We start from the raw sequence: 27,826 nt of genomic DNA, 5'->3' as shown, positions 1-27,826 counted from the left end.
AAATTAGCGCACAAAATATTATTTATATTAAAAACCAAATAGAACCAGGTGATTTAATTTATTAAAAATTTACTCTTCATATAATTAGCAATTAGTCTTAATATTCACTTTTACTGCATAGATGTCATTGTCCAAATCCCATCAATTTAGGAAATTCAACAATTGTTTTCCATAATTAGATGTTTAATTAGACAATAAGTTATTAAATCATTAGTATATTTAATTTGCTAATTAGTACCGCTAATTTTAACTCTAAATAAGATTCTTTGCCTGAGGAATAAAAATGAGATTATTTTAATTATTGATAGTATATATAAACGGTCATAATGGGCCAAATTACCAGTTGACAGATCAAACAGTGATTCCCACAGTGTTCCTTACGATGGTGGAAAAAAAATGTCTTTCTGAAATCTTCCTAAGTGGGTGATTAGTGTTGTGTATCGACAGCGGCCCATGTCCAATCCGGTAATCGGTGCAAGAACGTTGAACCCTCGGGTTCCCGTCTTTAAGGGCTTCCAACTTTTCACCAGGAACATTCCTGTACAATCGCAACGCACGGGAGGAAGGACCGGCCTAAAAACTATTTTTCTTCGTTTTATTATTTTTTTCTTCTTCTTCTTCCTCTTCTTCTTAGCTTATACGTCAAAAGGAATCTCGGTGTACTTTCACGGTCTCGCCCATTTCACATGTAACACGTTGAATGGCGCGATGCCCTAAGCCTGTCACTGTTTTTAAGTTCATAACTCCACCGACCCTATTGTTAAAAATAAATAATGCTTTTAGCAAAAATAAACGTTTCTATCCATCAACCTGTAACAACAAACTCGTTATAGACGTCTGATCTCGTTCATTATTCCTAACTTAACTATCATAGCGGTATCTCTTAAACAAAACACTAATTTCATCAAAAATAAGATCAAATGTTTTCTTTCCTTTTAAAATTTTGATTTGCTCTAAGTTTCTCATTTATATTTTCTTTAATGAAAAATAATATATTTTATGAAATATATTAAAGCATATTTTGGATTAGAAATGTTATTAAAATTTAAAATAATAATTATATGTGTAAAGAGAGAAAAATCGTACAGCACAGTAAATTCTAAGACAAAGAGGGAAATAGAGAGACAAACAGAGACAGATCCAATATATATAAATATATAAATCCATACATGAGATAGAGGGATGGAGAGAGAAAGAGTTAAGGAGAAAGAGAGAGAGAGAGAGAGAGAAACAGAGAGGCAGAGACACATACGCACAAAGGCAAACTGACAGAAAGTTAAAGATAGACAATACATAAATAGATATCAAATAACGGAGAAAGAGTGGTGTGTGTGTTTGTGTGTGTGTGTGTGTGTGTGTGTGTGTGCGTGCGCGTGTGCGTGTGTGTGTGAAAGAGAAAAAGAACGAGGGCGAGAGAAAGAGAGAGAGAGAGAGAGAAAAAAAACAAAGAAACAGTCTGATGAATGCAGAGAGAGAGAGAGAGAGAGAGAGAGAGAGAGAGAGAGAGAGAGAGATAAAGGTAAATGTAAGGATATTGAAGTAAGAGTAAGGACGAGAGATAAAAATTAATCATTAAGTAAATTAATGAATTATTAAAATTTATACGCATAAAAATAGATATATTTTGAGAAATTAGAAGGGGAATAGAAAAGATGGAAAAATGGAGAGAAAGACATAGATAGCCTAATAAACGTATAAACAAATATAGACAAATCGGAGATAAAAAGATAGAAAAATAGAAAAAGGGAAATAGAGAGAGAGAGAGAGTGAGAGGGCGACAGAGAGCGAAACAGAGAGGCAGAGAGAGAGAGAGAGAGAGAGAGAGAGAGAGAGAGGGAGAATGAGAGAGAGGGAGGGAGGGAGAGAGAAGCTAACAAAGAAACAGTCTAATAAATGCAGAGAGAGAGAGAGAGAGAGAGAGAGAGAGATAAAAATTCATGTTATGTTGCGTCACTTTTCTTGTAGGTGTGCGATATACTCACTGATTTGCAAATAATCTGTTTACGTTTGAACAAACGAATCATATAAAAGTTTTATAATTTAGTATACCTTTTAAATTCTAAATGTATTTATAAGTTTATATCTCAAGAGAAGACTTTTTACGCAAACTTAATCGACTTGCTTGTCATGTTGGTAACTAATAAACTTTATTGAATGGATCTTTTGTGTTTTTCTAAAAGCCAAAAGGAAATATGATCAGACAGTCCAACAAAAAAGCTATCGTAAGAGGGATAGAAAAAGCGAAACTGTGCGAGAGGAGAAGAGTAGTTGAAAGAGAGAGTGAGAGGGTTGGAAAGCCATATTGTATATATATATATATATATATATATATATATGGCATACATGAAAAAAAGACTTAAATTACTGAGAGCCAATATATGCAAGAAAAGTGTCACAACCCAAAAAGAGGTAGTTTTAGGGGTAGTTCAGCTGGATTTTTAAAGTTTTATATTTTCAGAGGGTTGGAGAGACATATTTTTATATCTTTCTCTTCACATGAAAAAAGATTTAAATTATTGAGAGCCAATACATGCAAGAAAAGTGTCACAACCCAAAAGAGGTAGTTTTAGGGGTAGTTCAGCTGGATTTTTAAAGTTTTATATTTTAAGAGGGTTGGAAAGACATATTTTTATACCTTTCTCTTCACATGAAAAAAGATTTAAATTACTGAGAGCNAGAGCCAATATATGCTAGAAAATTGTCAGAACTCAATAAGGGGTAGTTTTTTAGAGGATTTAGAGGATTTTTAAAGTTTTGTATTTTAAGAGGGTTGGAGAGACATATTTTTATATCTTTCTCTTCACATGAAAAAAGACTAAAGTAATCGTTGGTATTAATTTTTCTGCAAAACATCATGCTCCACCGGTACCTTAGTTGATAATGAGGGGATTTGTCTGCGGTCCGTGGACTTTGAAATAGCCCTTCACTGCAAATGAAGATTCGGGGAAAAGTACGAAAAAGCACAATTCGTCCCCTGCTGAGTCAGGGGACCATCAGAACAACCGGCCAGGATAAAGGTCACGGCCCAAATGAGTAACGAGCCCTTAATGCTCCTCCATATACACCGGAACAGATCATCCCGGGTCCGGCACGAAGAGGAAACAAAGAACGGCCCCATAATAAATAGGCTTCCGCGTAAATTACGTCGCCGTAAATGCTCGAGGGTCGCAAACGACTTTAAAAAAAAACATGAAAAATGAGCAAAAACCATGAGAAAACATTGAACACTTCATGTTTTTCATCGTTTTCCATGTTTTTATTAACTGTTGACTTCTAAACTATCACTTCTAAATCCGCCCACATTTAACATTGATCAAATTTAGTAGACTTCACGTGAAAATATTTTAACGGTGCGATGATACCCAGGACGTAGGACCTGTATTATGGGAATGGGAGGTCGCTTTGCTATCGGATGACATTGGGTAATTGCCTGGAGATTTTTTCACAGATTCTTTCCGAACAACTAGGCAGACCCAGAAAAGTTAAAAAAAAATCTCGTTGTAATCGTGACTCGACACTCTGTTCAGAGTGAAATTGCAAAAGACGCATCCGATGAATTTCCAAGCTAACGGGACCAGGCCGAACGCTCGACCAAAAATAATTCTCCGAGTTGCAAGATTAAAATAATTATTATTTTAGACGAGATCATTTAAGTCGTTGATAGCATAAAACCAGAGGTGACCCGGTATCCTTCCTACAAAGCTAGCTACTCAACCGCCCTGCCTAAAACGGCATTTAGCTGTACATTCAAGTTTTCTGTTCATAAACATACATAACATAATAACCTAAATGTTCTTACTTCCCTGATGAACAGAACAAAAGAACGAATAATTTTTTCCCCGAGGTGAAATGCATTTTACATGTCGCCTCTCCCAAATGTCATAAATCGCGAAGATAACGGCGATCCCATTGTTCTCGAGAAGGAGCATCATCATTATCATGTAACACAAAAAGAGATAAAGCTGAATTAACATATCTTCCAAACTGTCCTGAAACATTCATCAAGTTATGCATGCACTTAGATAGATAGAATCATACTGTATTTCAGCAAAAGGTATTACAAGGGGGGGGGGCGAAATGACAAAATAAAAATATATACTTAAAGATATCTTTCAACATAACTTTAACATGACACTCTATAAAGGTAATTAATAATAATAATAATTTTTATGTAAGGTATTGGTTGAAATGAAAAAGTCAGTGTCACGAGCGGGATTCGAACCCATGACCCTCGGCTGAATAAGTCGCTGCTCGATCCACTCGGACACTAACTAACCTCCCGTCTCAACCCAACCTTTCGAATTTTCCATCCTTTTTGCCATTTTTCAAATGTCGTGTAATCTGTTCGATTCTCGGCGACAAATGAAATGGCCACGGAGAGCTTTCGTGAAGATATACTTAATTTAAGTTATAAAATTCATTACATTTCGTGGTCGAATTGAGCAAGTATCATCTTTCAATTAATGTGTGGTGATTAGTGACCGTTAATCGATAATTATTCAGAAATCGTGAGATGCGGTCAGGTGTGATGTAGGTTTCAGAAAAACATTTTCTTTATCGTGCCAATGTTTCGATCTTTATTTAGATCATCTTCAGGGCCTGGGATTTACAAACATTGTTTACATTTAACAAATACATTTAGGATGTGGAAAAGTGAATTTATACAATGAAAAATATATTTTTTTAAATATTTTTTTTTATTTTTTTGTATTCAATCAAAGTATTTCTACTCACTCAAAGGGTACACAGAAGACAAACACTTTGAGTGAGTAGAAATACTTTGATTGAATAAAAAAAAATATTTTGCATTGTATAAATTCACTTTTTTACACATCCTACATGTATTTGTTAAATGTAAACAATGTTTGTAAATCCCAGGCCCTGAAGATGATCTCAATAAAGATCGAAACGTTGGCACGATAAAGAAAATGTTTTTCTGAAACCTACATCACACCAGACCGCATCTCACGATTTCTAAATAATACTTTAAATTAATTAATCTTTTATGTAAGGTATTGGTATATTGAAAATTGGTAAAAAGTATGGAAAATTTGAAAGTTTAGGTTGAGATGGGAGGTTAGTGTCCGAAAAGTATCTTTCAACATAACTTTAACATGACACTCTATAAAGGTAATTAATAATAATAACAATTTTTATGTAAGGTATTGGTTGAAATGAAAAAGTTAGTGTCACGAGCGGGATTCGAACCCATGACCCTCGGCTGAATAAGCCGCTGCTCTACCACTTGAGCTATCATGACAAGGTAGTGGGTTCGAATCCCGTGACACTAACTTTTTCATTTCAACCAAGACCTTACATACAAAAATTAATTAATTGAAATATAGTATTATGGCTGATGCAAAAACGTAGGACTGGTACAAGACCAACTGATTTGCCATCAATCATTGCCAGATGTACAAAATAAATACAAAAATTAGATTCTCAGAAATACATGTTATGTGGCTTAGTATAATGTGTAAGCAAGGATTGGGAGCCTACAAAAGTCATAAAAGGCACTATATGATCTTGTAGGACATATTTTTCCATTCTGCTAAAGTCCAGGATTGGTGTTCCCTTGCCTATCTTAGTTGACTCTGAGATTGATAGCTGCGATAGCTCAAGTGGTAGAGCAGCGGCTGATTCAGCCGAAGGTCGTGGGTTCGAATCCCGCTCGTGACACTGACTTTTGCAGTCCAACATTGTTTACATTTAACAAATACATTTAGGATGTGGAAAAGTGAATTTATACAATGAAAAATATTTTTTATTTATTTTTTGTATTCAATCAAAGTATTTCTACTCACTCAAAGGGTACACAGAAGACAAACATTTTGAGTGAGTAGAAATACTTTGATTGAATAAAAAAAAAATATTTTGCATTGTATAATTTATTTAGTATTTTTTCCACATCCTACATTAAATCCTACCTACACATCCTACCTTACATAAAAATTAACTTCACTAATTTCGTGGTCCGCTTGACCAATTAATACATTACAATTAATTAAAGTTTTTAGTTGAGATGAAAAAAGTCAATGGCACGAGCGGGATTCGAACCCACGATCTTCGGCTTGATACGCCGCTGCTCTACCACCTGAGCTATCGTGACGTCGATCCACTCGGGCACCAACTTCCAATTTCAACCGCACGTTTTTTTAATTTTCCCTCCTTTTTGCCATTTTTCCATAAAAAGTAACTTATTGAAAGAAGTTATTTGGTCAATTGGATAGATATTAGATTTAATAGTAATAATGAAGGAAGGATGAATCGACCGTCGGGATATCAATAGTCAGTTCGAGATCAGGGATGCGGTCATCAAAAACAAGTTAGTTTTGTAACTTGTGTAGCATTTCTTTTAATAATCTTCTGTCCAAGTTTTTCTCCCTGTCAACCACATCAACATCATCAAAGTTTATTTCGTGATTAGTTTCATGATGATGCCATGACAAAGCTGATGCGCTAAATAAAACAAAGATCCATGAACCAATGATAAACCAATACTGTAGAAAACAGAGAAACCAAGACTGTTATCTTACTGGATATCAACTCTCAGGTCGCCCATCATACAAGAAACATCGAAGTTCCCCTAAAAAAACATTTCACTATTTTTGGTTTAATTGTAAACCAGTTTTGAACACTCATGATCGTATGTCAAGATGTGCCTGTTGTCATGTGAGACGGACAGGCCGACGGGAGGCAATCGGTAATCTGGTCGATCTGGCCTCAGTTTAAAGACAATTTCAGGATATTCTTTCCCCAGATTGTTCTCCTTGAGGCACGCGATCGATGCCAAACGCTCCCAAGTCCGCTCCGCATGGCCCCTGATCCGTAGAAAGCACAAGGTCGCCGAGAAAGCTTGCCCAATCCCAAGTTGCTCCATTTCTCGGAAACAGAAATAGAAAACCGGCATAATATTTACGCAGATGCAATTGTTGGCAATGACATGTCGGTCGGAGCCGACCAAGGCCGAGAGTTATTGGGCAATTCGGTTATCATTGCTGATCGTGTTTACTCTCGCTGAACTTTTGCCGTCAAATAATTATTTTTCGTGTTCGTCTTGAAGACCCGCTATATAGATGATTATGGAAATCTAGAAAGTGGGGTTTTTATGTCCCTAGAGTAGTGCAGTCTTCTGTAAACTTCCTAGTTCCTTAGACCGGTTCAACTGACTCGACCCAACTCTTTTGAAGTATAAGATGACTGTCGTTGCTACAATTCTTTTCCTTGGGTTTTCTTTCTACCCCAGGCTATGTCTCCATTGAGCAGTTGCTTTACATTCGAAGATGGCTGTTTTTTCCTTCTTTCATCAACTACCTTATCGAGAAAACAACTGGACTCCAGGTGTAAACATCCTTGGAGCCTTAGACTCGATAGGATAGCAACTCCGGCTAAATAAGCCTTTTACCAGGACGGTCTAAAGCGGGAACCGATATCACGAACCGGTCCATGAAAAAAATATGGAAATATATTTTTCAGAAATGTGTGGCTTTTAGTGACAGTTAGCCAATGATTATTCGGAAATCGTGAAGTGCGGTCTGGTGTTACGTAGGTTTTGTAAAACCATTTTCTTTACCGTGCCAACGTTTCGATGATAAAGATGATCTCAATAAAGATCGAAACGTTAATATGATAAAGAAAATATTTTTCTAAAGCCTACGTCAAACGAGACGGCACTTCACGATCTCCAAATAATCATTTTGCAGAAACACCAACTCCCTTGAAAAACGTCAGGTTTCCTATTAACACTTCGAACTATGCCCGCACCAATTTTCTCATAGTTACACTAGGATTAACCATTTTAAATTATAGAAGAAAATAACCAGAACAAAACCTAACTTAAACCTTTTTACTATTCAAAGAGCAATATTGCGTCCAATTATCTTTAGTTCATCTTTGTCTTTCTTCATAGACCTCCTTCATAGATAAATTTGAAGTCATCGCTCTCCAGACACAATCTAAATTTACTCCATACTTCCTATGCTAGTTTTACAAAATTGTCTGAGGTTTTCCTGCCGAGATTGGTTTCGATTCTCCGGTCCTCCTTCTCGCTGTTAATCAGTTAAACGCGTTTCGACGATCGGATTTTCTCAAGTGGAAGCGCGTTTACCGGTTGGTTCTACTCGTCTTTTGCAACATCCAGGATATCAGTCGGTTTGGGGTTGACTGTTTTTATATCCTACGCGCCCATGTTTTGAAACAAGTTTAATGTGTGAAATTTCTGTGTCATGGCTAATTTCACAGCAAGGGTTTTTGATTAAATTAATAATGACTTGATTACCATGAGTTACTAGGAGTAGAATAATTATTTTACAGCTTGTTATAATGTTGATCCTTTGGGATAAATACCACTAGATACCACAATTAATGAAAAAACAGCCCCTCAATGAAGATGACCTGAAGGTGAAACGGTAGCCAGCAAGAATAGACCCAGTAATCAGTACATGTACTTTTTTATTTATTAACCTGTCATACATATAAACCCTCGGGGTGGCGGTGTTTTTGAAAAAATGGGTTCGAAAGCAGGGCCGCTGGATTCGAACCCGGGACCTTTACTTTACGGTGATGAGCGCCGTGTCAACGTCTAAACCGTTGCGGCCACCGACGCCCCTGTCTAGTCAGTTATATTTGGGCTTGTTTTTGTGCTATGTTAAATTTTTCTCTTTTTCTGCGAATGCGACTTACAGTATGTACCTACACTAACTTCCCATCTCAACCCCACCTTCGAAATTTCCCTCCTTTTGGCGTATCTAGCCGAAGATCGTGGGTTCGAATCCCGCTCGTGCCATTGACTTTTTTATCTCAACTAAAAAGCGGACCACGAAATTAGTGAATTCATATTATTATTGGAATTTTTAAATTTAATTCGTACATTATCGTATATGAAAAAGAACCAGTGAGTATAGTCAAATTTTATGATGTTTTCTTTTGATCTTGACCTTATCAATTAGCCTTTTTCCTAAGCACTTTTTCCGAAAACCTAAATTGTCCAAATAAACACCATTAATCTAAGTAATTCCACTATCTTTGCTTTATTTGTTTTAGAAGTAAGTAGTTATGTTTCTCGTAGGCTACAGTTTTGAAAAAACTTTTCTTCGTGTTTGTAGTTTGCGTTATGTTTAATCTGTTTTTTTGTCTGTGGACGTGACGTTGATGCAGTTTATGAACACGTACCAGTTTGTTGAGATGTATACTTTTTTTACTAACATTCTTCATGGTTTCACGTTTTTACAGGACCTTTTAAGTTTCTAGTTTCTTTCATGAATTATAATATATCAGAAAGAGAGAGAGAGGAAGAGAGAGAAAGATAGATAAAGAGAGAGAAAGGGAGGCGAGAAAAAAAGAAAAAGAGAAATAGATATAGAGGTTAGGGAGAAAAAGAAAGAGAAATAATAAAAGACAGAGAGAGTGGGAGAGGGAGAGGAAGTGGGAGAGAAAGAGAGAGTGACAGGAAAAAACGGGAGAGAGACAAGAAAGTCTGAAAACCACTCAAATAAACTGAGAGACAGATAAGCATAAAGTGAGAGTAGTAAAGATATATATTATTATTATTATTATTATTATATAAGAGAGTGTTAGAGAGAAGTGTAGTTTATGTTTTTCAGTCAATATAAAAAATATAATTTTTCTCTCTTCAGTTGAAAAAATCTTAAAAAAAGAGATGAAAAGAGAGTGTGAGAAAGAGAGATCTAGGGAGAGCGATAGAAATAGAGTGAGAGGGAAAAGGTGAAAGAGAGGGGCAAACGTAATAAGACAGACCACCACATAAAGAAAATGACAGTCAGATAAACTCAGAGAGAGAGAGAGAAAGAGAGACAAGAAAGTCGGACAACCACACAAAGAAACTAGCAGACATATAAACACAAAGGGAAATATAAAGGTATTTGTAGATAGAAAAGGAGCAAAAATAAGGGTGGGAGAATTAAAGATAAATAGATAGATAGTTATAGACTGAGAGAGAGGTGTAGTTTATATTTCTCATCCAATATAAAAAATAATAATTTTCTCTCTAGGGTTGAAAAAATCTTTAAAAACAAAGATAAAGTGAGAGAGAGAGAGAGAAAAAAAAGTGAGTGAGAGAAAGAAAGAGAGAGAAGAGAAAGAAAAAAAGAGTAAAAGAGAAGAACAAACGTAAGACAGACCACCACATAAAGAAAATGACAGACAAATAAACTCATGAGAGAGAGAAAGAGAAAGAGAGACAGAGACAAGAAAGTCGGACAACCACACAAAGAAACTAACAGACATATAAACACAAAGGGAAATATAAAGGTATTTGTATAGATAGAAAAGGAGCAAAAATAAGGGTGGGAGAATTAAAGATAAATAGATAGATAGTTATAGACTGAGAGAGAGGTGTAGTTTATATTTCTCAGCCAATATAAAAAATAAAAATTTTCTCTCTTGTGTTGAAAAAATCTTTAAAAACAAAGATAAAGTGAGAGAGAGAGAGAAAAAAAAGTGAGTGAGAGAAAGAAAGAAGAGAAAGAAAAAAAGGGTAAAATAGAAGGACAAACGTAAGTCAGACAACCACATAAAGGAACTGACAGACAGATAAACTCATGAGAGAGAGAGAGAGAATGAGAGAGAGGGATGTAGTTTATATTTCTCAGCCAATGTAAAAAATAGAAATTTTCTCTCTTCGGTGGAAACATCTTTAAAAACAATGATAAAGTGAGAGAGAGAGAGAGAGAGAGGGGTGTAGTTTATATTTCTCAGCCAATGTGAAATATAAAAATTTTCTCTCTTCGGTTGAAACATCTTTAAAAACAATGATAAAGTGAGAGAGAGAGAAAAAAGTGAGAGAAAGGGAGAAAGAGAGAGAAGAGAAAGAAAGAGAAAAGGTGAAAAAGAAGGACAAACAAATAGTCAGACAACCAAATAACGAAACTGACAGACAGATAAACTCATGAGAGAGATTAACGATTTATTTATTAAAATACACCCAAGTTGAACTTATAGGTTATATTTTTATGCAGAGCATATTGCTGTTGAGTAACAAAATTAGATTTTCTTCAGATTCTTACAAATTAGAAGAGAGAGAGAGAGAGAGAGAGAGAGAGAGAGATGTTACTTTATTGGAAGTTTATGTATTTCCTCACCCAATACAAAAATATAATATTTATATGTTGAGATGAAAAAATCTAAAAATGAGTGAACTTTACTAATGCCTTTTGGTAAAGGCCATCCGATAAATCATGATCTTAGTAGATAATTATGGGCTATATCATTGAGAGAGGGAGAAAACAATAAATATTTTTTAATACTCTGATATACCCAATTTGTTTCGCATTTTTTGGTCTATTTGTTCTAGAAATATGGGAGCGGCAGGTTTTTTTGTAAATGTTTTCCTTCTCGTATGGCCCAGATTTTCGCCCCAGGCCGTTAGTTGATATCGAAGGATGAATGAAGAAGTCGTAAAATGATGCTGCGTTCCTCCCGGGAAATAAAACCATCCAACAAAGAAGACGGTTACCTCCGACATTTACGCTCCATTTGACGCCCCGAATCCGCGCCGCTGGCTAATGCCCCGTTTGACACTGTTAATCCAATCCAAACAATGTAAAACGGTCTCCCGATGGCAACCGAGTCCCCGCATCTCCGGTCTTTTCCGATCCAAAACTGAAAATTATGTTTACACTTTTAACAATAAGTTATTCCGAAACGAATTACGATTTACATGGGCCAGAGAGTACCTCTCAGGTCCAGTAAACTCTGTAATTTTTACTGTTTCGTGTTTTTCGTTTTCAAATTTATTTATTGATGTTTTATTTTATTTGCGTTATCAAGTCAAAAAGATGTGTGATGTATTGATGTATCAATGTATTTGATATTTTACTTCAAACACAGACTACTGACTATTAGTTACTTGTTTCCATCAGATTTATACTGTTTAAGTTTACCTACATAACAAAATTATCCGTGTTATGTTTCTTAGCAGGTAGAAAATAAATAAATTTGGACCAAAACTAGCAAAGATAGAACCAGGAAGATTGGACAGGACCAACTCAAGTTCATCAACTCTCAGATCATAAAAAAATCTCAATATGTTAAACCTATAGCTATTGTGGCCATTGATTATTATCACAGTTCAATTTTTGACGATTTTACTATATATTTATATTAAGAAGCGTTTGGCTTTTTCCGTCCTGCCTTCCTAAGTTAGGATCATCAGGACATCATATAATCACATTCTCTTATACCACGGTGCTTCTCACTAGTGAGCAATATTTAAATAAAAGTCATTCTTAAGTATTATAATTACACCAGCGAAAAAAGATCAAGTCCAATGCCAAACTTGATAAAATGTTTGGACATATGTACCAGGACAATCATGAAATTTATGTTATTTCTGCCTGTTTTTATTGATTGGATTGTCTAATGACGATGTGTATTAGGATTATAAAAATTTGAATTATGCCTTGTTTTGAAGACTTCAATAAAATCCATATCTCCCAACAATTATACTAAGAAAAAAATAAATAAAAAAAATAAATATGGCTTTAAAAAGTTTCTTGATAATTTTAACATGCAGATAGGCATGGAAAGAGATTGATCTTTTTGACTTTGAAAAGGCGTTTTTCACAAAAGACTAATCTTTATTAGACTAATTCATATCATACAAAATTCCTAAATATTTAATTAATTAGGTAATCTAATATTTTACTTATAGGAAGTTTTTTGTCTAAATATACGATAATAAATTATCACTTAGTAACATAAAAGCTAGGGGGTCCCCTCAGGGTCGGTTTTGGGTCCAATCTTGTTTAATATTTATTAATTAATCTTTATATAAAGTATTTGTTGAGATAAAAAGTCAGTATCACGAGCGAGATTCGAACCCTAATATATCTAACCCTAGCTAAATACGCCGCTCCTCTACCACTTGACCTATCGTGACTTCGATCCTCTCGGATACCAACTTCCCATCCCAACCCCACCTTTTGAATTTTGGTAGAGGAGCGGCGTATTTAGTCGAAGGTCCTGGGTTCGAATGCTTGTGACACTGCGTTTTTTATCACAACCAGTACCTTACTTAAAAATTAATTAATTGAAAAGAATTTATTTGGTCAATCGGACCACGAAACCTAATAGACTTAAGTTTATCATTTATCAGTTTATCGCTCTCTCTTTCTTTCTCTCTCTCTCCACTCTTTTTCTCTTTCTCTCTTTCTCTCTCTCTCTCGCTCTCTATTTATCTATCTATCTATATATTTCTTTAACTGTCTATCTATCTTTCTATCTGTCTTGCTCTCCCTCTCACTCTCTCTCTCTCTCTCTCTCTCTCTCTCTCTCTCTCTCTCTCTCTCTTTCTTTCTTTCTTTCTCTCGTTACACAAACCTTGTCTAATATGATAAAAATAATATATATAACTATTTGCTATTTTACCAGAGTAGGTTCTCTTATGCGATTCTTTGCCTCTGGTCTCTGCTACACGTCTGCAATGTAAAAAAAATTAAAAATTATATTTCTAACGATCCAATTAACATGGAACGATGATTTGAATATCTAAATTGAACTACCATTGTCCAAATAAGCAGTTAAATTATCGCTTTCATGAAAATATACTTCATTTTACTTATTAAATTCTGTAGAATACGTGGTCCGATTGACCGTATAACGTTTTTCAATTCAATCTTTATATAAGGTATTTGTCGAAATTGTTGAGATGGGAAGTTAGTGTCCGAGTGGATCGAAGTCACGATAGCTCAAGTGGTAGAGTAGCCGAGGGCCGTGGGTTCGAATCCCGCTCGTGACACTGACTTTTTTATCTCAATAAATACCTTATATAAAGATTAATTAATGGAAAAACGTTATTCGGTCAATCGGACCACGAACTGTAATGAATTGAACATTTATACCAACGATTTGGGCAAACTCAAAAGAAAAATCTGACTGTATTTTTGAAACTTCGTTATGTTTTGTTTTGTTGTGCAAAACTTTTGATGTCAATAAACAACAAACTAGTTCAAACTATGTCCATGGCGAATTTCGAGCGGCCACGAGTCACCCATTGCGTAAATTGTTTTTAATACAGCTAGTTTTGATTTAAAGATATAATTTATAGATGTTGAAAAATGAATTCAGGTCAGAAAAACCGGTACTGCGGCAACAAACTACAACTGATCGTGGGGACTGGTGATCAAGCAGTACTGAGGCTTGTCATCCGTTAAGCACCAAAACTTTCAGGTCGGACTTTAAGTACCCTCGGTGTAAGGTACGACAAGCCGTGGGGACAAGGCTATACGTTTCACACACGGGTGTTTCGGTTGAAACTTAAGCAAGTACCTTTACTGAAGATGGCGTGATCCCAAGCTTTTGATTGAAACTTAAGCCAGCAAGAGAACACGAAAGAGAACGACTACCGATCAGAACACTGAAAACCAAAAACCATGAAATAAGAAAGTATAATAAAACGATTGATTTATTGACAAATATGATCTTCTTTGATACAAGAAGAAAGAATTTCATGAGTTTTGATCATTTTGAACTACATTTTTTTATATTTTAGATGTTATATATAGTGATTTTTGGGATGAAGGAAAGCGTTCAGAAAATTCCATTGGCGACTGTAGGAATCGAACTTACCACCGCGGATACTACAAAAGTTTCTTATGAGAGAAAAACCTTGATTAACATAAATGGAATATAAAAAAAGCGAAATTATAGTAAAATGTAAAGTAATTCCTGTCATACCGGAGGTCTTAACGTCCATCTATCCAATGGCTGTTGAGTACGAGGGGGTCAACCACTTTACTACCCATTTCTCATGCTATAATCCATTAAAAAACCATGGGATCTGCCAGGCTTCGAACCTAGAGCCTCTGTTTTGACAAATACAATTATTTAACTACATATTTTTCCCTCCTGTCTGTAAGGTGATGAACCTAATTTGATCCATACCGATCATCTTTGCCTATCCTCGCTGGGTTGGTCTGTCAGACGCGTTTCGGCATTTCGCCATCTTCAGTGGGTCTTACAGACAAACCCGGCGAGGATACGCAGATCAAAATAGGTAATGAACAAAAATTATATATTTTTAGTAAACTTTCACTTCAAAAATGACATTTACATTTTCCGAACTGGTGGTAAAAGAAAATTTTATGACCAAATAAGATAATTCAGGAACAAAAACTCAAAAATGTCAACTAGCTGTCATGACGAGTGTTACATCACTCATCTGATACACAAACTATAAATCTATCATACGTGAGCGTCGATTATTCCGTCTTAGGCCATTTAAAAATAAGCTTTCGCGCTAATGAATACTTTCAATCGCACGGAATATTTAACATACTACAAACACTATTATACAGTACAAAAATCATCGGTAGATCTAGAAAAACAGTCAGTTCATAGTTAAAAGTTTCGTGGCATCCCTACTCGCTCTCTATACGGAACCAAGGCACTCGGTGGGTGATTAAACACCCATATAATACTTAAGATTTTCTATTCCTATCCGACCTATCTTTTGACCCTCTCTTGTCTATGTAAAATTCATTGTTTAATGCTTAGAATAATTAGTAAATAGTTTATTATCAATATAGTTTATACACAATGATTATGGTTAAGATAATTAATTACCCAAGGGATAATAAACTGTCCGTGGATAGTTTTCCAGGTTCATCTAGTAGAAGAAACCAAAAGGTGTTTCACAAGTTCGTAAATTATGTTTTTGTTAACGAGGTTGTAATTGAACCAGCCGCTCAGAGACGACGCGCGCGAGAGAAAAAATTGGCCGTTCTCGCTCCATTTGGGATGCGTAGCGGGGCAAACAGTAACTGATTACCCTCATTTCCATGGGAACTCGTTTTTATTTATTTTATTTTATTTTTTTACGGTCGCATAACTGTTTCAATCCCTTGAAGACGACCTTACCGATGTGGGTTTTTTCTCGGTAAATCGCGAGGCTCGCGACTCATGCCGCGCGCCAAAAATTTAAGGAAAGTAAGACCGCAGGGTAGGTTTCCTACTTTTTGTCTGTTAGTGGAATGTTGTGATATAAATTATTTCATAATAATCCATCGATCGGGAAAATATAGATCAAAAGTAATATGGATAATTATTATATTTTCTAGAACAGTTAAGTCAGAACAGTTTAAAACAGCGAAATCACTCGCAAACTGAAAATTAGTAAACACTATCAGTATGAATTTGTTCTGTATGTTTTACATTCTTCGAATCACTAGCAGTGCGTGAAATATCCTAAAATAACTTCTTTTTTAAATTATTTTTAGGTGGTGTATATCGGAGAAGGTTATGTGCCAATAAATACCCAGCTGAGATCAAGACCGCTGGAACACGCCCTGCTGGATTGGCGAGCCCAGTCAGGTCTGGAGACATGGGATTCGAGAAGGTACATCAACAACAAGACGAGAGTACAGCGTAAGTATTTTTTTAACATCAGTAATGTAAGACAGTGAAATACTAAGGTGAAGATTTCTAGTTTGATCGTCTTGGTCCGCCTATTCTCGCTGGTTTCATTTATAGTCGTATTTCTATATTTTTCTATTTTCATAGGTCAACCTGTCGACGGTAGAAAACAAGCGAAGATTATTTTTAATTATTTTAATTAAACAACTTATGCTTGAACAAGATGAAAGCTAGGTAGATTGTATTCCCAGTAATGTGCTTAAATTACACCTGTAAGTCCTAGTTCATCGAGGAACTTGATTAGTAGGCCCGGTTTCAGTCTCTTCTACGGTTACGCTGTATGTCCCAAATGTGCCCCCTGTGCGCAAGTGTAGCACCATTGTTTGTTAGTAGTGTTTGTGTCTCGTCGGCTTCTTCGCAGAATCTGCATACCGTGGTTATGCCAATCTTCTTCAGTTTGCACTGCCCTGATCCTGTTAGGATTCGTAGTTTTTTCCGGCTTCCTTTAATGCATTCAGTTACTTCTTTCCTTCCAAAGTTTGTTAGTAGGTTCGTGGATTATTTGTGTCCAATGGGTGAGTTCCAATGTTCCTTCATTTTCTTTCTATTCTTCTGTCTGAGGTGATAGTGTGTATTCCTACAGAAAAGCTCGGCTCCTATCAGCGGTATAGCAGTCCCTCTTCTTGCCAGGGCATCATCCGATTTCTCATTGTCTTCTACTCCCACATATCCTCGGGCCAAAAGAGGCTGATTTTGTTTTGCATACCGAATTTGTTTAGTTTGGTATTGCAATTCAGGATCATCTTTGAGCTAATGATGTTTGACCTTGGTTATCTGATTTGATAGCTACATTCTTGCTTTTGAAACCTTTGTTCCGATTGAATTGGGTACATCTTTCGATTGCACGGACCTCAGCTTGGAAGTCACCGGTGAAGATGAAAGAAAAATATGAAAAAAATGTAGACTGACTTTTCATACATTATTAATACTTCACTAAATTATTTGTCAAGGTAATAAATAATTCAATTAATTATACTAATATGTAAGGTATTGAGATAAAAAGTCAGTGTCACGAGCGGGATTCGAACCCAAGACCTTCGGCTAAATACGCCGTTGCTCTACCACTTGAGCTATTGTGACTTCGATCCACTAACCTCCCATCTCAACCTAAACTTTAGAATTTTTCCTCCTTTTTACCAATTTTCAATATACCAATACCTTACATAAAAGATTAATTAATTGAAAGTATTATTCAGAAATCGTGAGATGCGGTCTGGTGTGATGTAGGTTTCAGAAAAACATTTTCTTTACCCTGCCAACGATTCGATCTTTATTGAGATCATCTTCAGGGCCTGGGATTTACAAACATTGTTTACATTTAACAAATATACGTAGGATGTGGAAAAAGGTGAATTTATACAATGCAAAATATATTTTTTTAAATTCAATCAAAGTATTTCTACTCACTCTAAGTGTTTGTCTTCTGTGTACCATTTGAGTGAGTAGAAATACTTTGATTGAATATAAAAAATTTCAAAAAAACATATTAAAAAAATATATTTTGCATTGTATAAATTCACTTTTTTCCACATCCTACGTGTATTTGTTAAATATAAACAATGTTTGTAAATCCCAGGCCCTGAAGATGATCTCAATAAAGATCGAAACGTTGGCACAATAAAGAAAATGTTTTTCTGATACCTACATCACACCAGACCGCATCTCACGATTTCTGAATAATTATCGATTAACGGTCACTAATCATCACACATTATTTAAAAGATGATACTTGGTCAATCGGACCACGAAATATAACGAATTTAATAAGTTAAATGAAGTGCATCTTCACTAAAGCTCTCCGTGGCCATGTCATTTGTCGCCGAGAATCAAACAGATTACTCGGCATTTGAAAAATGGCAAAAAGGATGGAAAATTCGAAAGGTTGGGTTGAGACGGGAGGTTAGTTAGTGTCCGAGTGGATCGAGCAGCGGCGTATTTAGCCGAAGCTCGTGGGTTCGAATCCCGCTCGTGACGCTGATTTTTTTATCTCAACCAATACCTTACATAAAAGATTAATTAATCGAAAGATGATACTTGGTCAATCGGCCCACGAAATCTAATGAATATTCAAATATTGAAAAATTTAACCTGGAAAGGTCCGATAGGATAAGAAATATAATCTCAGGATGTGATTTTATACCTCTTCACTCGCTGGTAGAAGAAAATGAGCAATGCTGAAAAAGAAACATCAAGAAGAGGCAAAACCATGAGAGACTGTTAAGATTTAGGTAGTTATTTAAAAAAAAACACTAGCAAAGAAATTACCAAGTGAAATTTCTAAAGGAGAACACTTTACCATAATAGATGAGCCAAAATGGCAGTGATTTTAGACAGAAAAAATAACGATGTTTTTAGAACAAAGAAGATTGGTTTTCATTCGAACTTACTTATTCAATGTTGAAGTTTCAATTGCAAAATATCTCTATTCAGTAGTTTAAAGTAAAAGCATGAAGTTGGTATGGCATGTATCGTATTTGTACACTGATTAAATTTTATATGTTTATATGAACAATAGTACTGTTTGATTCCTCTGTGGCTATTGTACAAGGTACGTTGTCCTATCCACGAGTTGGATCTTCAGATGTGGGTCCGTTTAGTTCTTCCCCGTTATTCTTCATGAAAGGTTATCGCAAAACGTGCAGATTCGCGATATGTCACGAGGTTGACGGTGGGCATAATACGATCCCTAGGAACGGTTTAACGCTCGATTTTCCTCCTTCAAAGACCTCGGGGTCTTTTGCGTTTTGACGAGGCCGAGACGTGTCCGTTGAGGCCGTTTTGCCGAAGCTTCCATTGAATGTGTTACGAGCGTGTAAACGCGGAGACGCCGCCGTCGACGCCCTTGGATTCACGCCATCATACCTGAGCGGTGAGGTGAAAAAACGCAATCTCATCCTTAGGGAAAACATCGGGAAATATTCCCGGAATGGAAATTTTAGTTAATTATGAAAAGTCGGGAAAATGGATTTAGCGGAGGACGGGGTCCGAAGAAGGGAAAGCCGTCGCTCGAATGGAAAGATGAACGGATAAGGCGTCTTGTCCTTGCCCCAGTACTGACGGCCGGCTTATCTCGCTTTTTTTTAATTTTCATAATTTCACTACCTCAACAGGAAATTAAGCTGTTGCCTCACCATTAATTTTTCATGTCAAAATAAGTCAAAAACAGAAAATGCTATTCTATACTTTTTCCCGTATTAAAGATATCTCTCGATAAGACGAAAAAAAATTTCGTGACTAAAGTGGCTTGAGTAAAGATGCTTAGTATATGCCACCGATAAAAAAATATCTAAAACCTAGTCATTTTTAGATAGTAGAAAAAGCTAGAGGTTTCGTCCTTAAACTTAAAGTCCTCCAAAACCTCCATAAAGTGGCATCATATTCATTATATATCCAATTATCCAATTCTGTTCTTCTACTTTCTTTCAGCTTGGAAACACTCCCATATCTGAATTTTCCTTAAACCAAAATACTAACATTGTCCTAATTAATAAAGGAGAACACGTCTACTACTCATTTTGGGACAGAGTTTTAGAAACGTTCCTTTTGAAAAATATGCTTCTGATCCTAAATTCCCAAAATATAAATTCCGTCAATTCGGTTTTGACAACTGCCACTTATTGTTCAATAGTGTTATCGCGTAGACGTCATCACCTCATCCCTTGGTACAGTACTGCCCTGAGGGCTTCTCTTACTTCACATTGCATACAATGTGTGTGGTGATTAGTGACCGTTAATCGATATTTATTTAGAAATCGTGAGATGCGGTCTGGTGTGATGTAGGTTTCAGAAAAACATTTTCTTTATCGTGCCAACGTTTCGATCTTTATTGAGATCATCTTCAGGGCTCAAAGTGTTTGTCTTCTGTGTAATTGTGCCTCTGGACACGATACGCAATAATGACACAATTACACAGAAGACAAACACTTTGAGCCGTGAAGATGATCTCAATAAAGATCGAAACACTTAATTAAGGTTTTTAGTTGAGATGAAAAAAATGGCACGAGCGGGATTCGAACCCACGATCTTCGGCTAGATACGCCGCTGCTCTACCACTTAGCTACCGTGACCTCGATCCATTCGGACATCAACTTCCCATCTCAACCACACCTTATGAGTTTTCCCTACTTTTTGCCATTTTTCAAATGTCGTGTAATCGGATTGGATTCTCGACGACAAATGAAATGGCCTCGGAGAGCTTTAGTGAAGTATATTTCATTTAATTCATTAAATTCACTGATTTCGTGGTCCGCTTGACCAATTAGTACATTACAATTAAGGTTTTTAATTGAGATGAAAAAAGCTTTCCGTTCGTGCCGGGTTCGAATCCCTCTCGTGCCATTGACTTTTTTTCATCTCAACTAAAAACCTTAATTAATTGTAATGTATTAATTGGTCAAGCGGACCACGAAATTAGTGAATTTAAAGATCGAAACGTTGGCACGATAAAGAAAATGTTTTTCTGAAACCTACATCACACCAAACCGCATCTCACGATTTCTAAATAAATAAAAATTGCATGCAATACGAATACCTAGGGGTACAGACGTAGAATCCACAAACACGGCTTAATTAAACGACGGTACGGCAAAATCGTCTGTCGCCAGACAAAAGACTACTTTACAACTCCATACTACTACAACTGATACAAGGACTAAAAGTCAGGAATTTAGCCAAAACCTCAAACAAATTTCTTATTCAAACTACTTGAACGAAAATTCTTCCAAATTCTCGACTTTGTCAACGAAGTAATTGGATCCCGTTATCGTAAATTGCATAAAAATCCCAAGAGAGGATGTCCTAAACTGTGTCAATGATAGTGACTGAAAAATCGAAAAAATTGAGTTTTGATCTGGGGGTACAAAGTCCCAAACTTGACTTTTCCATTTTCTGTAGAGTTCTGTGTGCTAAACAGGCGATTTGCCGGTAACGAGTTGACCCAGTTGGATATGCAGAACCGCAACAAACGGTCGGCGTTAAACAGGCATGAAGCAAGCAAGAATTGATTAACGCAGAACAAAAGACTCACAGCCATTAATGCAAACAGACAATTAATGGCCGGCTTCACCTTACAAAAATTTACACTTACAGTTAAAATGTACTTGGATGAAATTATAAAATTATCTCGGGTTGGAAGTAAACAGCATAACTTTATCATGTATTGTCTGAATGATCTATATACTTTTGTTTTTTTATAATGGTTGTCAAAAAAAAGATCCATTCAAAAAGTTTATTAGTTACTAATCTAGAAAGAAAGTGGTGATATTTCGCAAAAAGTCTGCCTTAGAAAATATGCTCTTAGACATATAAACATACAAAAACATTTAAATTTTAAAGTACATAAATAAAAAATACTTCATTTGATTTCCTTGTTGAAATTTAAAAGTATCTATTATTTGCAATTTAATTATGATTTCATAATATTGACCAAGCATTTCCAAATGTTAAAAGCGTTTCTGTAGTCATATGTTATTAAAGCTTAATAGAATAAATTTTAATCTCTTATGTGTTATTAAATTGGTATATGTAGCTATATGTTATTAAATCTATTTATCTTATTTACCTATCTGTCTATTTACCTTATTTACTTATGTCTCATTTTTTGTTTCATCCATTTTTCATTCAAATCCCCCTTTCTCTCTACCTGCCTTGTTCTCCCATTCACTCTCTCTCTCTCTCTCTCTCTCTCTCTCTCTCTCTCTCTCCCCACTCTTTTTCTCTCTCCCTCTTTCTCTCTCTCTTGCTCTCTATTTATCTATCTATCTATATATTTCTTTAACTGTCTATCTATCTTTCTATCTGTCTTGCTCTCCCCTCCCTTTCTCTCTCTCTCTCTCTCTCTCTCTCTCTCTCTCTCTCTCTCTCTCTCTCTCTCTCTCTCTCTCTCTCTCTCTCTCTCTCTCTCTCTCTCCCCCACTCTTTCTCTCTCTCTCTTTCTTTCTTTCTTTCTTTCTCGCTCTCTCTCTCTTTCATTCTCTCCTTCTCTTTCTCGCTCTCTCTCTATCTATTTATCTATCCAACTATCTATCTAACTATCATTCTAGCTGTATATCTATCTATTTATCTAGCTATGTCTCGATTTTGTTCAAGTTTGTTATCTACTTTATCTTGCTATTTGTTTTTGACATAAGATGCGGAATCCAATATATTATGTTCCATATGTGTTTTGTCTGGAATGAGAAAGTCTCTCAAAGTCAATCTTTCAAAAAAGGACATATTTTGAGCAGAAATTCTGATAAATTTGAACCCTTTGAGTCGATATTTATTTACATTTGCTATCCCTAAGCCAGCCTAATTTTGGTCTTTCTTTCTTTGTACTTCAGAAAAGATTACCTTATTTATGTTCCTTGTTAACACGAGTCGTGGCATTCAAGACTTTAGCAAGTCTCACTTAAGACGGTGCTTCGCCCCGAAAAAGGCCTCAACGAAGCCCATTCGACGAAAGAAAGCCGGGGTGATGTAAGTTTGTGGTAAACGGGAGAGAAGTGGCTCAACAGACCGACGACGCAACAGCTTCCGCCGTTCGCCCGTTAGGGCAACAACAATGAGCTGGACACGGAGCGCAAAGATACCTTCATAGATATTTGCCAAATTTTAAAGATTTACCTATATCATATTAGAACCGGGTTTTACACGTGAACAATTCGTACTAGACTTAACATATTGAAGCCGAGAATGTCTATTTTTCATTTGGTCTTTAAGTCACTTCATTTTCATCTTTTCAACACAAGGAAAATTAAACTCATCAAGTTTTAAGGACCGAGTATCTTCAGTCGGTGGCATTTTGATTTGGTACATCAATAACACCATTTTATTGAAAAAGCGACTCTTTTAGTTTGAAAATGTTTTTGTGATTATCCTTTAAACCGAAATTGAGTACAGCTACTTGATGTCAAACGCTTAGACCTCGCTTTTCCGAAGTGTAAGAACGGTCCTGCCCCACGAACGATTGTTCGTCCTAGGAATGTACTATTGTAAAAAAAATCCTTCCTTTGTTTAACGCCAAACACAGGACCGAGAGTGAAGAAGTCGCTCTCCTTAACCCGGCGTATCCTTTTCTAACAGTTTTGTCAGACAATGGGGCCGATAAACCCTGGGAGGTACGCGGAAGTCCGGCCCGACTTTACGCAACGCCGTTTTTCATCGAAGGATTTAAAAAGTTTCAAAATCCGTCGTTTTTTTGGTTACAGATATCGAAGCCGAATGTCAAGACGACTACATGAAAATCAGGATAGGCTTCAACGGCTCATTCGGCGGCCTGCTTTACTCGTCGGGCTACTCGTATGACCCCGACTGCGTCTACATCAACGGCACTGGACGCGACTACTACGAATTCTACATACAGCTCAACAGGTGTGGCACACTCGGGAAGAATTCGAGGCAGGAAGACGCCCGGAAGAACCCAGCCGTGAGTACAATATGTCCAACATAAGTCACATATAGCGAATGAAAAGCATATAATGTCCACAATACATTCAGGAAACTTCTTTTGATAGCGACCTTGTCCAAAATAGGAGTCATTACTTCTCACCTCGACAACCTTGTCCAAAATAGGAATCACTACTTCTCACCTCGACAACCTTGTCCAAAATAACTTCTCACCTCGACAACCTTGTCCAAAATAGGAGTCATTACTTCTCACCTCGACAACCTTGTCCAAAATAGGAATCATTACTTCTCACCTCGACAACCTTGTCCAAAATAGGAGTCATTACTTCTCACCTCAACAACCTTGTCCAAAATAGGAGTCATTACTTCTCACCTCAACAACCTTGTCCAAAATAGGAGTAATTACCTCTCACCTCAACAGCCTTGTCCAAAATAGGAGTCATTATTTCTCACCTCAACAACCTTGTCCAAAATAGGAGTCATTACTTCTCACCTCAACAACCTTGTCCAAAATAGGAGTCATTACTTCTCACCTCAACAGCCTTGTCTAAAATAGGAGTCATTACTTCTCACCTCAACAGCCTTGTCCAAAATAGGAGTCATTACTTCTCACCTCAACAGCCTTGTCCCAAATAGGAGTCATTACTTCTCACCTCAACAACCTTGTCCAAAATAGGAGTCATTACTTCCCACCTCAATGACCGTGTCCAAAATAGGAGACGTTAACCGAAATTTCTAATATTAACTAAACTCATCATAGCTTAATTTCACACGTATATGGTGATTAATCTGATTTACATTTTATCACTTCTTTTTCATTTTTATTAATTTGTCGATCGTTTGGGTTGATTGTTTATTTCAATTTGTTTGAGTAAATGTTTCCATTTAAACACTTTTTATCTTGATATCTGTCATTACTTCCCACCTCAACAATCTTGTCCAAAATAGGAGTTTGAGAGTTTAGCAAAATTTCTAGTGTTAAATCAACTCATCATAGCCTTAATTTCACGCGTATATGGTGATTAATCTGGTTTTAATTTTTTAATTTTATCACTCCTTTTTTATTTTTTTATTTTTAGATTGTTTGTGTAGATTGTTATTTGTCAATTTGTTTGAGTAAATGTTTATATTTATATACTTTTTATCTTGATATCTGTCATTATTGCTCACGTTTGCCACGTTGTTTATAACTTTATTGTGCCTAGCAGTGTTGTTATTTATGTATGGTGATTAGTGACCGTTAATCGATATTTATTTAGAAATCGTGAGATGCGGTCTGGTGTGATGTAAGTTTCAGAAAAACATTTTCTTTATCGTGCCAACGTTTCGATCTTTATTGAGATCATCTTCAGGGCTCAAAGTGTTTGTCTTCTGTGTAATTGTGCCATTCTTGCGTGTCGTGTTGAGAGTGCCCTCGATAAAACATTAAAGAAAACATGAAAACTGCTTTATTTTCCGGGCCACCCAGTGTAATTATTGTTGTCCAATAAGTTTTAATTTTTCGAACGAATTTTCGTGGTTCGAAATCCATGACATTTCGTCCATATCTGTCCAGTTATGTCGTGATGATGACCATAATGAAACGGCTGCTAGTCATGTTATGCGTATTTGCTTTTTCGACACCCGGACTGCTTCCATCACGTTCGCACCGTCAGGGAATCGTTAGGTGTTATTTTATCTTTTCCGCTATTTTTTCTATCTCCCTGTCATCAAAACAGTTATTCACAGTTATTATAGTTGATGGTTTTTATCGTTGGTTTTATTATATTACCTCCCGGAATCATTCCACAGTGTTACCCAAATATGCGATGGGGGGATGTTTTACACAAAAATTACATTTCTTAAATCAATATACAGTTTATTTTTATGTTTTATACGTCGACGTAATACAAGGTGTGTTGTGTTTATTTTAATTTATTTGGAATGTAATTTATTAGCGTGATATAAAGCGGTTGCTTAACGTCTCTACGTGTGTGACGTCCGTAGAATAAAAGTAATTTATTAGCGAGAGTTGAGTCGGTTCAACCCCGTCCCGAAGAATATCGAGTATTGTAAGGCAGTGGATGTGACCAGACTGTGCACACAAACGCAGAGATTCAGTAACAGGTCGAGACGCTCAAATGGCTGTTGAAAAATACGCGTGAAAGAGTAGAAGTACAAAACGCAGACGGCCAGCGATGACCTCAGCTGTTTGTCGTCCCCTAAACTTGAAGGGTTGAACTTTTGGTCTGGTTTTCAGGTTACTTGTCAGGGCTTTGTCTTGCCACCTTCTCTTTGTGGGCTAAGATAATTTATCGTAAATTTTTTTTGCCGGTTTACAACTTAAAAATCCAAGGAAGGTTCTTCATTTATAACTTACAACTTTGTTATATCCTTCGGTACATTATTATAAAAACTTGACTTAAACTTGACGGTCGTTTTTACATGAGCAGATCAAGACCTGTAGAGAACTTTACATTCCCAATCCATCATCTTATATATCATACGTGTGATTTACTCTGCAGAAACTTCTAGTCATAACTCAGCTAGGTTAAAATAAGGATAACATCGAGGTTAACACTTCATTTTTCGTTGGTAAAGACCCGTGTACAGATTTTCCTCCGTTTAATCCGATTTTCTTTGCGGCCCATTTTCAATTCGGGATCGGTTCAGCTTTGCTTTCTCCGACGGCCGTGATTGGCGTATCATCAGCAATGATAGCCGTGATATTTTTCTCGTTTTCTGGTACCCTCGTTAGTGCAGATATAGACTGGCCTTAATAATCCGCCCTGTGACACACCGTTTCGTTTTCATTTAATCATTTTAGTCTTAATTAAATGCTCTAATGCATTTTCAACTTTTTCATGAAGAACATATATTTTTTTTATTGACCAAGTTGCACTTGATAGAGTCAGTCGTAAGCGTTGTGATTGATGGCCATCAACCATCTATCATTCTTTGCAACAGTTTATCTGCAAAATATTTTTTATACATATATTTTCTCGTTCCTTTCAGCAATTTACAATCTGTGGTTGACTGAATCGTCACCTTTCTGCTTTTTAAGTAATGTTGTTTTAATACAGACAAATATTTATTCTTTATAACATTTGTAAATATTAAATTCATTAGTTTTCGTGGTCCGCTTGACCAATTAATATCTTTCAATTAATTAAGGATTTTAATTGAGATAAAAAAGTCAGTGTCACGAGCGGGATTCGAACCCACGACCTTCGGCTAGATAACACCGCTACTCTACCACTTGTCCTATCGTGTCTTCGATCCATTCGGACACCAACTTCCCATCTCAACCCCACCTTTTGAATTTTCCCTCCTTTTTGCCATTTTTCAATCAAATAGATTACACGACATTTGAAAAATTGAAGCGGTAATTGGTAGAGCAGCGGCGTATCAAGCCGTGGGTTCGCATCCCGCTCGTGACGCTGACTTTTTATCTCAACTAAAAACCTTAATTAATTTGTAAATATTGTTTTTTCTTCTAAAAAAAATAACAATTCTACCTTCTACCATCAAGAAAGGTTATCGGGAAATCCAGAATTGATTTTTATTATTCCATTTGATAGAAAATCTTTATTGAAACATCTTCTAGTGGATTCTTGATGTCTTTTCTTGACTGGTTGTTTTTCAACCACGTGGGGTTTCTTTATTGAAGATCTGTGATTTAGGACGAAACACACCGAAGATGGAATAGTCCAAAATGTATTTAGTGAGTTATTTCCATGGATGAGAAATCACGAATTGTGTTGATTAAGTTCTCCAACTTGTAGTTATTTATTATATTTAATGTTGACCCTAAAATTAAGAGATTCTTCACATCGCCTACTCGTAACAAATAAAACTAGGTTACAACCGCAAAATAAACAATACCGCAATGATTAGCCTGTGACCATGTTACCGCTACTTACTTTAAGTCAATTATCATCTTTCTTTTATTGAAAAATAACATCTATTAGACCTTGACCAATAGACTTTCGCCCCCACGTGCAATTTTGAGAAAATTTTAAAAATCTAG

General features: G+C 36.1%; 1 protein-coding gene across 1 annotated transcript in view; it reads left to right on the top strand.

Moving 5' to 3' along the window:
* The window catches only part of LOC106661296, a 74,425-nt gene that overhangs the window by 40,064 nt on the left and 6,535 nt on the right, over positions 1-27,826 (top strand). The window contains exons 4-5 of the mRNA XM_014384586.2: positions 16,236-16,383; positions 23,619-23,836. Of these exons, the coding sequence (XP_014240072.1) occupies positions 16,236-16,383; positions 23,619-23,836 (366 nt within the window). The remainder of the gene's footprint in view (positions 1-16,235; positions 16,384-23,618; positions 23,837-27,826) is intronic.

The sequence above is a fragment of the Cimex lectularius genome, unplaced genomic scaffold (genome assembly GCF_000648675.2).
Source record: "Cimex lectularius strain Harlan isolate CLEC.00 unplaced genomic scaffold, Clec_2.1 scaffold20, whole genome shotgun sequence".
NCBI classification, from domain to species: domain Eukaryota; kingdom Metazoa; phylum Arthropoda; class Insecta; order Hemiptera; family Cimicidae; genus Cimex; species Cimex lectularius.
Note: the sequence above shows the minus strand (reverse complement) of the source record. Positions and strands in the feature narration are given on the sequence as shown.